Source organism: Sander lucioperca, chromosome 16, assembly GCF_008315115.2.
Source record: "Sander lucioperca isolate FBNREF2018 chromosome 16, SLUC_FBN_1.2, whole genome shotgun sequence".
In the NCBI taxonomy this organism is placed as follows: Eukaryota; Metazoa; Chordata; class Actinopteri; order Perciformes; family Percidae; genus Sander; species Sander lucioperca.
This window is the reverse complement of record NC_050188.1, coordinates 13470528-13485336: the sequence shown is the minus strand read 5'-3', so window position 1 is coordinate 13485336 and position 14809 is coordinate 13470528. Positions and strand designations below refer to the sequence as shown.

General features: G+C 40.7%; 1 protein-coding gene across 1 annotated transcript; it reads right to left on the bottom strand.

The window, feature by feature from the left end:
• Window positions 1-224: 224 nt before the first annotated feature.
• chrna11 (cholinergic receptor, nicotinic, alpha 11) lies at window positions 225-14545 on the bottom strand. Its single transcript, XM_031296036.2, has 10 exons — window positions 14238-14545; window positions 12139-12278; window positions 11690-11734; window positions 11281-11390; window positions 11109-11188; window positions 8601-8768; window positions 8316-8510; window positions 5803-5889; window positions 4287-4396; window positions 225-2746 (listed from the first exon to the last, which is right to left on the bottom strand). The coding sequence occupies exons 1-10, from the start codon at window positions 14287-14289 to the stop codon at window positions 2009-2011; spliced, it is 1725 nt and encodes a 574-aa protein (XP_031151896.1). The 5' UTR covers window positions 14290-14545; the 3' UTR covers window positions 225-2008.
• Between the last annotated feature and the right edge of the window lie 264 nt (window positions 14546-14809).

Here is a 14809-nt window from a genome sequence, read left to right as displayed (position 1 = left end):
CAAATACAGATTTTTTTTATAGTTGGAACTATTTTTCCTTACATTCCTACATTTGGTATCAGTGGCTGTGCACAATAACTGTATCCACATGAAAACTAATATTGAAAAGAATGTGACAGTATCTCGGAATCAGTTAAGCAATGAGAGACTCAGCAATTACCTGTGCTGAATTGTACAGGAATTGTACACTTTTTGGTGGATTTCTGTTGATCTAGCCATTTTGAATGACTCATTTTTTTCTTATAACCTTGGGCTGTGTCCAAAATCACTCACTTATTAACTCTTTCACTATTCCCTTTCTAATAGTGCCACTAGTTACATGCCACAGACATTCTACTGTGGGTTAGTGTTAAGGAACTTTATATAGTAAAACGGAAATGATTTTGACCACAGCCAAAGTAAGTACAAAATTGTTAATTGCATATTACAACTTGACAGCCATCCTTGGAAAACATTTGAACCCATTTAAACATCCATGAATTGAGCTAAGCTAGGCTAACCTTGCATTCAACACACATTCACACAGCTAGCAGAAACACAATAAAGTCAAATTCCCTCAAACCCAAACTAATTAAAGACAATTTTTGTTTATTGGTTACCATTTTTGACAAATGCTCTGTAGCTGAAGGCTGTACTTTGAATTTAAACCTTTTAAATCATCACTTTTTTTCAACTGGATCCAAATTCATGAAAATACAGCTCCATTAAAATCTCATCTTTCATTTTAGAAAGATGTGAAAACCCTCATGAAGCTATAAATCCCTAAAGGGATCTGACATAAATTTGATGGGATGTTGCTTCTCCATATAAGTTTGGGGATTTTTAATGATATTTTCCCCCTTCTCCCTTTTTTGTGCCTCTCATGTTCTTTTGAAGACCTGACCTCCCATTTCAGTTATTAAACCTTTAATATGAAATCCGTTGGTCTATTAGGACCTGCCAGATACAGTTAGGTAACTGCTTCATGAGTTATTATTGGCTCAAGCCTCCACTGTGGTGCAGCTACTGGCCATTGTGTCGCTGATGACCAGTTAATTCAGTATCCCGGTCGTGATAAGCACTGCACACTGTGCCCGCTGCTGAGGAGCTTTTGATCTCTGCTGATTGTTGCAGATTGGCAATCGTCTCAAAGAGATAAGACCTTGGACATTTAAAGTGGTTTGCGAGCACAGAGGGTACTTCATCTTTTTAAAGCTTATTAGTCTTAACGATTATCCAAGGTCTTTTAATTTGACGCTCATTAGATGGATGTGATCAAATAATAAATGAGATCCTCTTCTGTTCCTCTCCACTTCCTGATCTGCGGTCCACTTTTGTATATCTGAGCATCAAGCTGCTTACTCCACCTAACTCTGCCAATGTCACAAGGGATAAAGTCTCATCCTTTCACTGCCGCTCTTTGTTGTCTTTAAAAAGTCTCTTTCTCCTTTCCCTGCCCTCTCCTCACATCACTTTAAATGATGTAGTCCGTTCTCAACATGTGGGAGTGAAGGACTGTCTTTTCTCCTCAAGAAAATAAAACAGCCAAATGTCTGTCTTATCTATCTGTGTCTATCTATCTTATATATGTCTCTTTTCCCATCTTACTATCTCAATCTCTTCCTTGCTTTAAGAGCTTTCTTACTTGAGGTTGCATTAGACTGAAAATCTCTTTCTTTTTCTCTTTCTGACTCCCCTAGTTTTGGGAGGAAAGTCTTTGAATTAACCACAAGAATCCATTTCACCTTGTTAAGAATCTGATAAAGCACCCTGCTCACCCTAATCTCATTTTAAATTCACTCTGCGCCCCCTTCCTCATCTGTTTTCTTATATTTCAGTTACAAAACAAAATGTATTGCAAAGAAAACCATTTGTGTTTTTGTTTCTATTTCCAATCACAAATCACAGAGCCTACAGTCCGCTGGAAATTGTGTTTCCTTGGACCCGGTCCTACTCCATCCTTCATCCTATATTTAATTCCCCTCATCCTTTCCTTCACTCTTCTCCTCCTCTTTTTGCCTCTTTGCTTTTAAACGAAGTCCTTTGAAACAGCCTCCACAAAGTTGGGGGCAGACATAAGGATAGAGATGGTGCATATGATGTTGAAAACGCTGAAAGCCACTAGACACAGACGATCGATTACAGCGCCTGCAAATTTCCACTGGTCGGCCATACTCTCGGCCTCGTCCTGCTCCCGGAAACGGTCTGCCATGTAACGCACCTCCTCCAAGATGGCCTGAAGCTGGGGGTCTCCTATCCCCGCAGTTGAGCACCCTCCAAGCCCTCCGGGTCCACCTCCAAAGCCCCCACCACTGGAGACAGTGCTGGGGCAGCCTACAGTATCCATATTGGGGGTAGGAGGTGGTGGGGAGCTGCAGAACTGAGATGGGAGGTGCGGAGGTGGGCTTCCTGCTACCCGTGGAGGCCCTGTGGAGATGTTATTCCTCTGGAGAGGCTCTGAGAGCATTGAAGGGTCCTCCATGCTCTGGTAGCCCATGTAAAGAAGGTTCCCGTTGTTGTTAGCGCTGGACTGGGCGTGGAGGTGAGGATGCCCCGCGTGGAGGGGCCCTGTTTGGAGAGGAGCCAGGTTCTGTGGGTGCAACGGATGGAGGGTGGGGTCCGGAGGGTTTGGGATGCTCCCGCTATGGGAGCCCGAGGAGCAGCGCCGCAAGTGGGGGGCACACGGGGGTCGCTCCGGGTCGTCATTCTCTCCTGGCCGCTTCATACGCAAGAACCATGCTACCCACTGCAGCAAGACGAGCTGCACCTGTAGAGAGAAAAAGAGAGACACTGAGATATGTAAAGATGAGAGTGGAGGATAGGAAGTAGCAGACCGAAAGAGCAATAAAGCATACAAGGAATCAAAAAAGAAAATAATAAGAAAGCTGTCAAGCATTGAAAACCACCTACACATCTTGACCTTCACATAACACCAGTTAAGATGGGTGAATAGCCTCATTTGTCATGGATTGATGTTGGTGCTGTTTCCAACCTTGCATCTTGTTTCAAAATGCAGCTGCACTTGTATAAGTAGAAGAGATCCTCGCCAGGGACACCTAGTTAAAAAGCCTGAGGCAAAGAAGTGTTTTAGCTTTAACTGTATTTTCCAACAGAGAGGATACTAACAAAGATAGCATTCCATTTAAAATTGTGGAGTTATTGAGATTGACTTGCAGATTACAGTGTAATGAGCCTCCAATAATGTCTCAGTAAACTGCAGCATTAAGACAGAGAGATTGACTGCTCGCAAGTTAGTACGACATTAAAGCTTGTTCTATTCTACTCTTGTTCCTCTACTCTTCACTCTTCCACAACATATAAAAACAAAACTCCCTTGGAAAGAGACTACATGTCCCCTGAAAGGGCATATTGGCCTAACAGCATCCAGATGGGTGTTTGGCATCTAATGAGAAGCTAATGTCCAGATGACGGCTCAATTAGTCTCCACCGAGTGTGTTTACTGGCCAGGTAACAGTCCCTGTTGCTGCTGCTGTTGATGTTGTTTTTGTCTGGGCTGCAATTATGAACTGTGCTGGTTCGATACACTCATCTGAACCGCATCCATTAGCTTGTTAATTGGCCGTCGTACTGTCTGAACAGGCCATTCATCAACAGAACGTCCTTCAATATGTCGATATATGCGGCTTCTGCATCTCATGCAACCAAGCTATTTGTACATATATATCGATAAATGTAGACCTGTCCATTTTTAAAATGCCAAACAATGCCATCCTATATTTCATTTGTTAATTAATATTACAGAAAATGTTCTTGTTTGGCAAGACCAGCCGTTCTCTTAAAATGTCTTTATTTTAACTTTTTCCCCATATTTCACATTTTTGATATGTTCACATTCGAACAAAACTTTTGTAAAAGAACTTCATGCATTTTTTAAGAATTAAACAGAAGGCAGAAAAAATAAGAAGGAATGAGTCAAATTGAATCCGCCTACATATCCAGAGCGCTTTGAAACACACTGCTGTTGAAGTCTGTGGCGAGGCATTTGATGAACACGCTCAGGCAAACTGACACTGCCGGATGAGTCATAGCCGAGGAAGTCGGAGAATAAAAAGAGAAAGGAAACTGGCAGAGGAGCACAGGTAGCACTGACAGATGGATGAAATGTTACTAAAAATGGCAGAGCATGATACAAATGATGATGTGAAATAGAGATTATGTAATAATAAGAATGTATAATCTGAAATAGGGAGACCAACCATTTACAGGATTTAACAAGTTGGAAAGCATGATGTATATAACTGATAATGCACTGCAGCTTATGCTGAAGAGTTTGAGCTCAGCCTTACCCATTTTGGCATGTTTCCTCCATTTGGATCATGGTGATGATACTGCAGAACCACCACTGTGGCAATGACTGACATCCCAACGATGATCATTATACTGGCAAAGTACTGACCTGGGCGGAGTAGAGAATGGAACAGTGTTATATTTCAATTTTGAGTAATTTTACACACTTTAATTTTCATACTGGCCTATCGACAGCCGCATTGGCCATAGCAGGTTCTGGTTTGGCACACAGATCAATAAAGTTCTCTTTATTGGGAAAAAAAAACAAAGACAAAAGCTACACGGTTATCATAAAAACACATGTTCGTGTTCAGTTTCTTTCCTGTTTTATTCAAAATGAACACACCTTTGTTAAATATCTTCATGCCAAACTGGGACCTTCTACCCACATTAATGCCTGCTAGTAGCATTGTTTTTGTAAAATCAACAAACAGATTATGACTGCATCAAGGTAGTTATTTTTAATTGAAAGAATTACGCTGAAAGCAGCACTCTGGTGATTATGACTCTACTTTTTTTTTCTAAAGTTTTTAATGACCAGGATTTGTGTCTTCAGGCAAAGATGGCCATTCATCTGTCTCTGGCTGCAATCTTAGCTCACGAAATATAATATTCAGCAGTGTGCCCGCAATCAATTTAGCCAATCAAATTTTAAGGTGAGCAGATGGCTAAAGTTATTTCTTATGGGGTTTTTTTTCTCCAGTACCACTATGTAGTAATATGTTGTAATTGTGTTTGTTTTTCTTTATTTTGTGTAGTTTTTACTCATTCAAAGATGAGAGTCTTGGGACAGAGGGTGTGATATCCTGGACAGATTGTAAAGACCTCTGTGATACCTGGAATTTTTAGCCATGCCAGCAGGCTATCATCAATGAATGACAATGTTGGCCAGTTCAGAATGAAATATCTCAACAGCTATTGGATGAATTGCCATGAAATGTTGTACAGACATTCATGATCCCTAACAGATGAATCCTACTGACTTTAATGATCCCCTGACTTTTTCTGTCAGCAACAATTGCCATTCAAGTCCCCCTCAGGATGAAATTGTAATAACTTTGGTACTTTTCATTTAGAACCATCATCAGGTCAAAGTCTCATCAATTCATCCAGTATTTTGGTTTATGATTTATATTTATGATTTATAAAAGCTACAAAACTAATTACATTACCGATGACATTCAATCCGCCTCAGCTGTACTTTGTGTTTAGGGGTAATTAGCACGTTATCATGCCAACACACAACAACTACCAGAGCTCAACCAGAAGCTAGTTCTTACTGTACACCACTGGAAATTACTACTGACACTCAAATATTAATTGTCACTTTCAGATTGAAGCTTGCAGTATTTCTAATAAGTAAATGTTGATTTCATATTGACAATCATTAATTGTTGTAGCAATGGGTTTTAATTGGATGTCATAAGTCCAGTTACTGTAAACAACTTGCTCATTAAGCACCATGTGAACCACTCGTGAAAACATAAAAACACACAAACACTCTCTGTCACATACCTATAAGAGGGACAGAGTCCGATGTGGCTGGCATGATCTCTGCGACCAGCAACATGAAAACAGTTAGAGACAGCAAGACGGTGATACCTGCAGATAGATAGATAGATAGATAGATAGATAGATAGATAGATAGATAGATAGATGAGTAGAGGTACTTTCTTGGGAGAAACTACATTAATGTGTTTTTGGTATTTTGATAAATGGTCACACTCTGGATGAGATCACATTCGATTTATGTAAATGACCGGCTAATGCTCAAACAGTGAATTACTTTTTGACATTCTGTACCTCTACATCAAAAAGGCATTTTTATTAAATTATCCAAAATCGCCTGTGTGCATGTGAACACACACCTCACGCGCTCCTGCACTGAAACTCATCTCCATCTCCATTTATCCACCTCCACACTATCTGTCTCACTTCTCCAACAGACAGAATTTAAGGAGTGCTTTGTTGGCATAACTGTCCCCATACAGAAGCATTCAATTAAACTCTGATGCCGGGAGATAAAATATGAATCCCCTTAAAGGATATTAAGAAAATTAAAATTCTTGTTTTATGTTACTTTCTTTCTCAGAAACAACACTTATTCTTTTTAAAAGCATGCACCTCTCAGGAGGCCCAGCCACTTGGTCCCTGTGTCTCCTCCATCAAGCGGAGTGACAGAGTATTTTCCTGGAAGGCAGTGTGTAAGCTCTCTCCCCCTAATCAATTCACTAGCCTTAATTACATCAATAGGTTAATTGGCCATGTGTGTAAGGCTTGGCATTATTTTCTGTCAAGAAATGCTGCGTAATGCATCCTGTATTGAGGTTAAAAGCATGCTTTGACAATGCTGCCGTGGCTTCCCTCTGAGTTTCCTCCCACTCAGTCAGGAGTCAAATAGTATTTACGAAAAAGCATAAGCATTTATCTATTTTTTATTGTTAATATTGTTTTGGTGTGTTTGGTGATTGATCTGACTGGTACAAAGCCAGTGCAGTAATGTGATGTCAGAAATACGGCTTATTTTTAGTCAATTAATCAGATTTTCTTTCTCGATTAATTAATTGATTCTTTTTTACTATAAGATGTCAGAAAAAAGTGAGAAATGCCATTTTAATTTCGAAGAGCATACAAAAAACGATTTAACCTTTCAGCCCTTGTCAGAAAGGTCAGATAGTCTAGAGTCTATTTTGGTGTCTGATGAGGTGAACATTATCCATCTTGTGCTCTCAACAGGTTGAAACAGAAATTTAAATGTTTTTGCAGCTGGTGCCACTGCTTCCTCTGTCTCTCTTTTCTAGTCTATTTTAGTGTGATTTGGTTGTCTCCCACCTTTCCCTCCTCATCAGTCCTCCCTCTCTCTTTTGTGCCATCCTGTCTCATTCTTTTCAAATTCTTCTCTGTCTGCGTTTCCTTTTCGCTACCTCCCCACAGCCATCCGTCTCCGTTCTTCCTTGCATTTCTCATCTTTCTATTTCATCCTGTAATCCCTCTCCTCTCTCAGCTCCACCCTCTCTGCCTTTGCCTCTTTCATCCCGCCCCATACTGTTGTCTTCAGCGCAACTGCGTCATTTTTTTGCCTTTATTCTAGCGTTTTCTTGTTGAAAACTTTTCTACTTGTTTCTTGTTTTTCTTTTCTTGTTGTGAATGCTCAGTTTTACACAGTCATGCTGTATATACCTTTACATTCGCACCTTGGAGCATGAGAGCACCCAAGTTGAGAAAGAGATTTGATTTGGTCATGGACACTTTATTGGTAGGTTGGATGTTGAGGGAACGTAGATTTTCTAGCTGGTCGTTGATGTAAATCTATCAACATTAAACACGCTGCACATCTCTTCTCCTGTACATCATATTTTATTCCCCTCACCAAACTTCTGTCTAAGGTTGTTTTCATGTTTACAGAATACCATATTTCTAATTGGATACAGAAAATTGTGTTGCGTGAATGCATATCCATCCTTACTCATAAAACATTTGCAAAGTAGATTTTTGGAAAAGTTTGATCTTGCATTGTTTATGTCCATGTTTACTAGCTTGCAGTCTTTTCTGCCTTTGTTGGCACTTTACCGCCACATGTAGATCAGTGTGGAATAGTGTGGTACCATTGGCAGGAATGTGTATCGCATCACTTACGTGTTGTACAAATTTGTTTGGTGCATCCTCGTGCTTATACATGAGAGCAAACAAAACAGGGACCAATTTTTTAAAATGCATAGTGCTGCTATTGGTCAAAAACTCCACAGGGTACCTTTAAGATTAAATATATGGAGCGTGGAAACAACCTCAGACACCACCATAATGACGGCAAGATAGATGAAAACAATGCGCAACATGTTTGTAATTGTGATGGACTCACATTGAAGTTCACACAGATCTGCACCTCGTCGTTTGCGCGTTCCCCAAATTTAAAACCGAGATGTAAAACTAACAAGCCCTCTATTCCCATATCTTGTGTCCTTTTGCCCCATTACAACTGACTTTTGTCTATGTATTTCCTCAATCATTGCTCTTTTTGATCCACTCACCCAGTGAGATCTTCTCCCCAGAGTCAGCTGGCAGCACAAAGATGAGCAGGGTCATCGAAGACAGCAACACGCAGGGGATGAGCAGGTTCAGTGCATAGTAGAGCGTCCGCCGCCGTATTGTCACAACAAATGTCACATCCGGGTAAGGCTCCTTACAACAGTCGTAGAAAGCCTCGTTTCTGCTGCCGGGAACTCCTGGAAGAACAGGGACAGAGAGAAAGTGACTCTATTGCTCTGCAACTGGATGTTTTTGAAGATACAATGCAAAGGTTTCACCTTACTCACCAACTAAGTCCCACTCTCCATTGGGCATGTAGGCTGAGATGTCAGCATCGTTCATCTGGAGGTCCAGCAGCCAGCCATCGTACGTCCAAGAGCCGAACTTCAGCTCACACTTCTGGATGTCAAAAGGGAACCAGCGAACATCCACGTTGCATGTGCTCATAAAGATTCCTGAGAAAAAGACAAAAGAACAGGAGGCAGAGGGTTAAAGCTCCGCAATCAATTGACTAAATAACAACATTGACCCCTGCAGTTTCCTGTACAGAGGTGACAAGGGAAAGATTACCAGGAGGACCGCTTGTGTTGTGCAGAAAACCTATCCTGAATATCAACTCGCTTGTCAAAAATAATCATTCATTTATTTCATATCTACCCAGCTCCAAGGACTGAGTTCTGAACTCAACCACCGCCTTACATTTTTATATAGCAATGGTGTGGAATTTGCTGCATCACAAGAGTGCACACTGCAATAGGTTTTTTTATTAACACTGTGCAAGTCTATAGAGAGTTTACTATTTTGAAATTGAGATTGAGGCTGGAGAAGTGAAAGCAAAGACTAGATGAGAAACAACCTCCCATCAAAGAAATGTGTATAAAAAAAACTTGGCAGCAGAATTGTCACCTGTAGGTTTTAGATATTCTGCTCTGCGAACAAACGTTATTTCTGCACTCTGTCTGCACACACAGCTGTTAGCTAAACCTCTGCCATAGAAGGAAACAACCACAGTGACACTGAAAAATGAGATTGTGTACCGTGCCCTAATCAGATTACCGCTTTTATTATGCAAAATAAATGCACTGCCATGCACTCGCATGCATATGCATAGGCACACACAAGCACAAAATCATAAAAATACACTTGCACACTGGTGTCCACCCCCAAACGAAGAATCACAAAGATCCTTGCAGTGGTCGCTGGAAAACTCCAACCCTTAAGTTATTACTGAAATAAACGAATCAAGCCTTGTTGAGACGTTCAAATGCACACAGAACCAAAATGCCAATGAAGCCTTACAGCTCTCAAAGACATTCATTATGAGGCTGCCGACATGCAAATCAGCCTTCAGAGTGGAATGCAAGCCGAGTTTGGAGAACGGAGGTTAGCAGGTTGAAGGCTAGTTTCAAAGCAGAGGATCACAAAAATGACATCAAATTAAGTAGTAGCTATAAATTCTTCTTTTTATACACACCTACTGGCTCTTTCAAATCCAGTTACTAACACCAAGTTATTGCCATTGCTTCATGGGGATGATGTCTTTATAATTACTCCCGTTATGAACTTCTGAGACACTAAACCTTAAATTATGCTGATCAGATAAAAGTTCTGTCTTCCTTTGCAGTTCACTGAACTACACACCTTCATGAACAGTATATTTTTGTACCCTGCCTCTCACAGATATCCAGTAACCTTGAAGCAACGCTCACAAACACGACACCTGGAATTTTTTGCAGCTTAGAATAATCTCTCCCTCTCTCACGCATCATTCTGAAAATCGCTTCCCACGAAGGCATTACAGGCCTGGAGACAAACTTTTTCCCATTTGCAAATGTCATCCAATCAAGATATGAGCTAGAAACCCGTTACGCCTTATTTCCTGTTATACCAATAAACCCAAACATAACACCTTTACCTCTGCAGCTATGAGAGGCTTTCTGCAAATGATGGTGTGCAGCAGACACGTAAGATCCTCTGCCTTTAAATTTGTTACCGTGTGTCAAGCTCCTGCTCCATGCCCGCCACCCACAGACCTGTTGTCTTTTATTTACCGACAATACCAGCCCAAAAAGACCTCAGGAATTGCAACCAGGCTTGTGTGAGGGAGTCAAACAAGCTGTTTTGCTGCTTATTCTTTTTCCATTTACTCCATCTCTCCCTACTCTTTTTCGCATGATGTTTTGGTGTGAAACCTCTCCTCCTTATTCTACCAAAGCAGAGCACTATCTTTTTATTCTTTCCCTAATTGGCTCTGATTCAAATCACTGCATTAGGGAGCTGTATTTACATTCAGCATCAGCCTATTAATAAACATGGGCACTAAATAGAATTGATAGGGTGGCTTTGTGAGCTCGCAGTCCTCGGCTTTTACTTCAGAAGGCCATTTCAACTCAACCTCCTCTAACACTTGGGATTCAATCTCAGCCCGCTGTAATCTGGTGTATAAAGAAGTGACTGAGAAAATACAAAGTAAAGACCCATGGAAACCCAGGGGAGCCGTTACTTTCACACTTGCACGGGTCTTGCGTTTGGGTTAAGACAGGAAACGGAGGAAGCGAGCGTCTCCTATTTATAGGTGTTACTCACAGCGCTGTGAATCTGTAACCAGTGAGTAACCAGGGATGCTTTTTTTATACTAATAAAATATTAATGTCAAATATACAAACAGGAGAGACATGCAGAGATTGCAGAATGAGATGCTGCTGTCGCACCTGAGGGAGATGAGGAAGTAATAGGAAAGGGATAAAGAATAGTGAGAGCCTGAATTAATGAAAAATAAAAGAGGAGAGGCTCACCTGGAGGCAGATACTCAGCATAGCCACTGGAGTTCACCAGAACATTGGTCTTAAAGGTAGAGTCAAAGTCGTCATCTGCACTGAGGAAGGACAGGGGAGAGCGTGACAGTACTTGTTGGAATAATAATGTGTGTGTATGAGGGGTGTGTTAAGGTGTTTATGCGTGTTTTACCTGTTGTAGAGCAGGATGTCTGGTGTCCAGACCTGATCTGTGGTGAAGCGGAGGTTTTTCACTCCAGGATGTTCGCTCTGGTTCCATTGGAGATAGTGGTCGAACCAACTCTTAAACACACAGACACGGATACAGTCTGTATCCCAGTGGACTACAGTACAGGCAAGCTGCTTTATCTCCAATCCCATCAGTTTAGATGTAATAGAATTCAAACAGTTCAAAGATATAGATTAAATAATTCAATGTCAGAAAGGTGAGCTATTTCCGAAAAACAACTTCACTTTCTTCTAAATTTTAGAATGAGAGTGTAAGTCATAACTGTAATTTACAAGATAAAGACCATGTAATCTAGTTCAGATAAAAATCACCTGAACATATAATACCAGCAAATTCATTATTATGTCCTTACCATCCGTAGCCAAATGTTAGAGGTGAGCACCTGGTTCTTCTCATCCTGCAAAACATTTAAAGCATTTTTAGCACATTTATCATTTGCTCTGTAAATCACATGGCAAAGAGATGATTATTTTGGATCCTTATTGAAGATTAGCAAGGTTAAAATGTTACCTACAAATTCACAGATATTGGAAAAAAGGCCTCCTGTTATGGCCATTATTATTAATAATAATGATAAGCTCACAGTTTCAGGCATACAAGGCCTAACTCGGCACCAAATGATGATTGAATTTCAGGCTCATTTCCATTAACAAAACAAAACTAGAGGCTGCAAATCCTTTGTATTCTCAAAGAAAAAAGCGTAATCACGCATATTGAAAAAAACATCATATATTTTCAAATTAGACAGCCCAATGAATAATGAGAATCGGGTTGAAACCAACTGCATCTGTAGACACCTACCACATCCATGATCTGTATCAAACTGAGGGAGAAGACAACGGTGAGAGGGTGGGAGTCGTTGCCCACCGGTCGCTCCATCCGGTTGTAGTCCTTCAGGAGGTTCTTCAGCAGGGTCCTCTGGTGAGGACCCTGCATCGACACTGGAGAGGCCGAAAAATATGACATTCAAATCTGTGAAAACAAGCCACACTCCATACTCTAATAATACCTCTGTATGTTAAAGTTTAGGTCACCTAATGATTATGTGTGTGTTTCCTGTGAAGTGAATAAAAATGAGGAAAACCAACAACGCAATTTTCACTAAGGAATCAAATGAGAGTTTTGGGGTGGAAATATAGTCAGGCATGGACAGATGCTGAAAAAAGAACAAATGTTGCTGATCAATTCAGAAGGTTTAGCCCTCAGGACCTTAAATTCCCTTATCTATAAATACCCAAAGAACAAGACTAAAAAGAAAAACGATGGAGGAAAGATAGAAAGGGGATTTAATGATGAAATTAGCAGATATTAAAAATGATCTTCTTATCACCATTAGTCACAGTTATCTTGACTTTTAGGTCCAGCTCCTCAGTCAGATTTAAATATTTAACATTAATATCAGAAGATACAGACCGAAATTGACAAACACCAGAAAGATTCAGAGAGAGCGTGCAGAACAGTCAGTAAACAAAAAGTAATCTAATTAGAAATAGCAGGAAACCTTATCAGGGCATAATTGACACTAATGTACTGTATAATTAGGTTTGTTTGAAATGCTCAGACGAAATACACGTAAAATGTTGAATATATTTGTGCACTCATTGAATGGACTTGGAGGGAGTGTAAGCAGACTGTACTGTTAACCACAAATGTGCAGACCAATTTAAAAAAGGATGTAAAGGACGTTGTGTTACAATAGCTGTAGTCTAACTAGCTTCTCCTATGTTTCCTGGTACATCAGTGGTCCATCAGAACACAGTCAAACTTTATCCTCTTACATTTTATTTAATATTCTTGTTGAGGTCCCGAGGTTTCTAAATTTACCATTTATACCATGCTGAAGTACAGGGAATTATTATAAAATGATGCTCAAATCATCTAGGATTTCTCCAGTCAGTGCAATAGTGAAGCAAGTAAAGAATTGGGTCAAAGATTCAAAGATTTCGCTCAGTCTCGTGTTATATGACCTCAATAAAGTGCTAGAAAAGCAGATACATATATACTGTGAGACATTGTCTTTTGTCTCTCACTTTGAAGCTTATATATGGGGATGTCAAGGTTTAGGGGGCTTTAGTGCTAAGAACATAACAGGTTTAAGCCCCAGCAGAGCTGGATGTTTTCTTAAATCTTACGTCTTTAAAAATTCAGTCAGCAGCAGTATAGTCTGAAACTTTTGCCTTTTCTGTCCTCTTCTCTTTGCTGGACTTTCTAGTACAAACCCTTCCTCTTGAAAACAAACAGAAAAGCGTTTCACTGCTGGTACTTCTGCCTGTAGGGAATATTCACCCACTCTCCTCAGCTCTGTCATCAACTGTCAGCCTTTAAATTCACTTCTACTGCTCAGAGCCCTGTCAGCTCAGCTGCAGTAACGCGTCCACATCACAACGGGGGAGGCAAGAAGAGCCGATCTATATGTGCAATTCAATTGATCTGTGACCTGTTTTCTGTTGGGGTAAGATTCCCTGTCATGCACACAAATTTGGAAAGAGTCTTGTGGAATGAGGGAAGAAAAGCTATGAAATCCTATGAATGCTCAGATTCTTCTACACACTGTTTCTGTCATCTGCCTCGCTACACAGAATCAATCTGCCTGTTTAAACATCTCATGTAGAGGCATTCAACCCCTAAGTCAACTCAGCATGTGTATCCAGAAAAAATAAGAACAGAATTATGAAAAATCAGCAAACAGGTGAGCCAGATTCTCACTTCTTTTCTCCTGGGGTCTTTTTTTTTACTTTGAATTGTATTTATTCCGGCATATACTTCACAGATCAAGCATCAACAAAACCGACTCCAATTAAACTCCCAATAAAATCACACTTTGAGACTAAAGTGCTGCTGCTGCAATTCTGATCCCCGAAAACAAAAAGAAAGACAGAGACAGAGGCGCTCAAGCTTACCGTGGATCAAAGCAGAGAATCCAGAGAGGAGCAGAGCCAACGAGTGCCACATCCTGGTGGTGAGGAGCAGGAGAAAAGAGGAGGCAGAAAAAAGGAGAAGCTCCGGATGTTGAAGGAGGAGGAGGAGGAGGGAGGAGAGGGAGGACAGACTCAGGAAGCTGCTGGAAATCCCCCGGTCTGCATCCAGTCGGCATCAGAGGGAAGGAGTGTGAGCGTGTGCTGGAAGAGATGGGAGCTGAGAGAGGGAGTGCAAGAAGAGGAGGAGGAGGAGGAGGAGAGGAGATGGTGACTGTGGGCTCTCTCTCTGTCTCCTTGTATCTCTGGGAGGTGGGACTAAAATGGAGAGCACAAGAGAGAAGAATAACAGTTGATGGGAGTGAAAGAGGTTGAAGATAGAACAGGAGGTGGATGAGGGAGAGGTTTTAATTGCCATGAGTTGACCTTTTTAAAGACAATTGAAACAGATGATGTGCACACTTTAAAACACTAATGGAGAACTGATAAGGTAAAGTGTGATAAGGAAAAGGAATCCAGACAGAAAAAGTGGAAGAGTAGCTCATAGAAAAAAAGAA

What these genes read in the sequence shown, in the direction of transcription:
- chrna11 (XM_031296036.2), bottom strand. Translation starts at nt 14,289, where the DNA reads ATGTGGCACTCGTTGGCTCTGCTCCTCTCTGGATTCTCTGCTTTGATC. An exon ending in TGATACAGATCATGGATGTG is followed by an intron (nt 11,735 to 12,138) that starts GTAGGTGTCTAC and finishes AATGTTTTGCAG; the next exon opens with GATGAGAAGAACCAGGTGCT. An exon ending in TGCTGAGTATCTGCCTCCAG is followed by an intron (nt 8,769 to 11,108) that starts GTGAGCCTCTCC and finishes TCTTTTTCTCAG; the next exon opens with GAATCTTTATGAGCACATGC.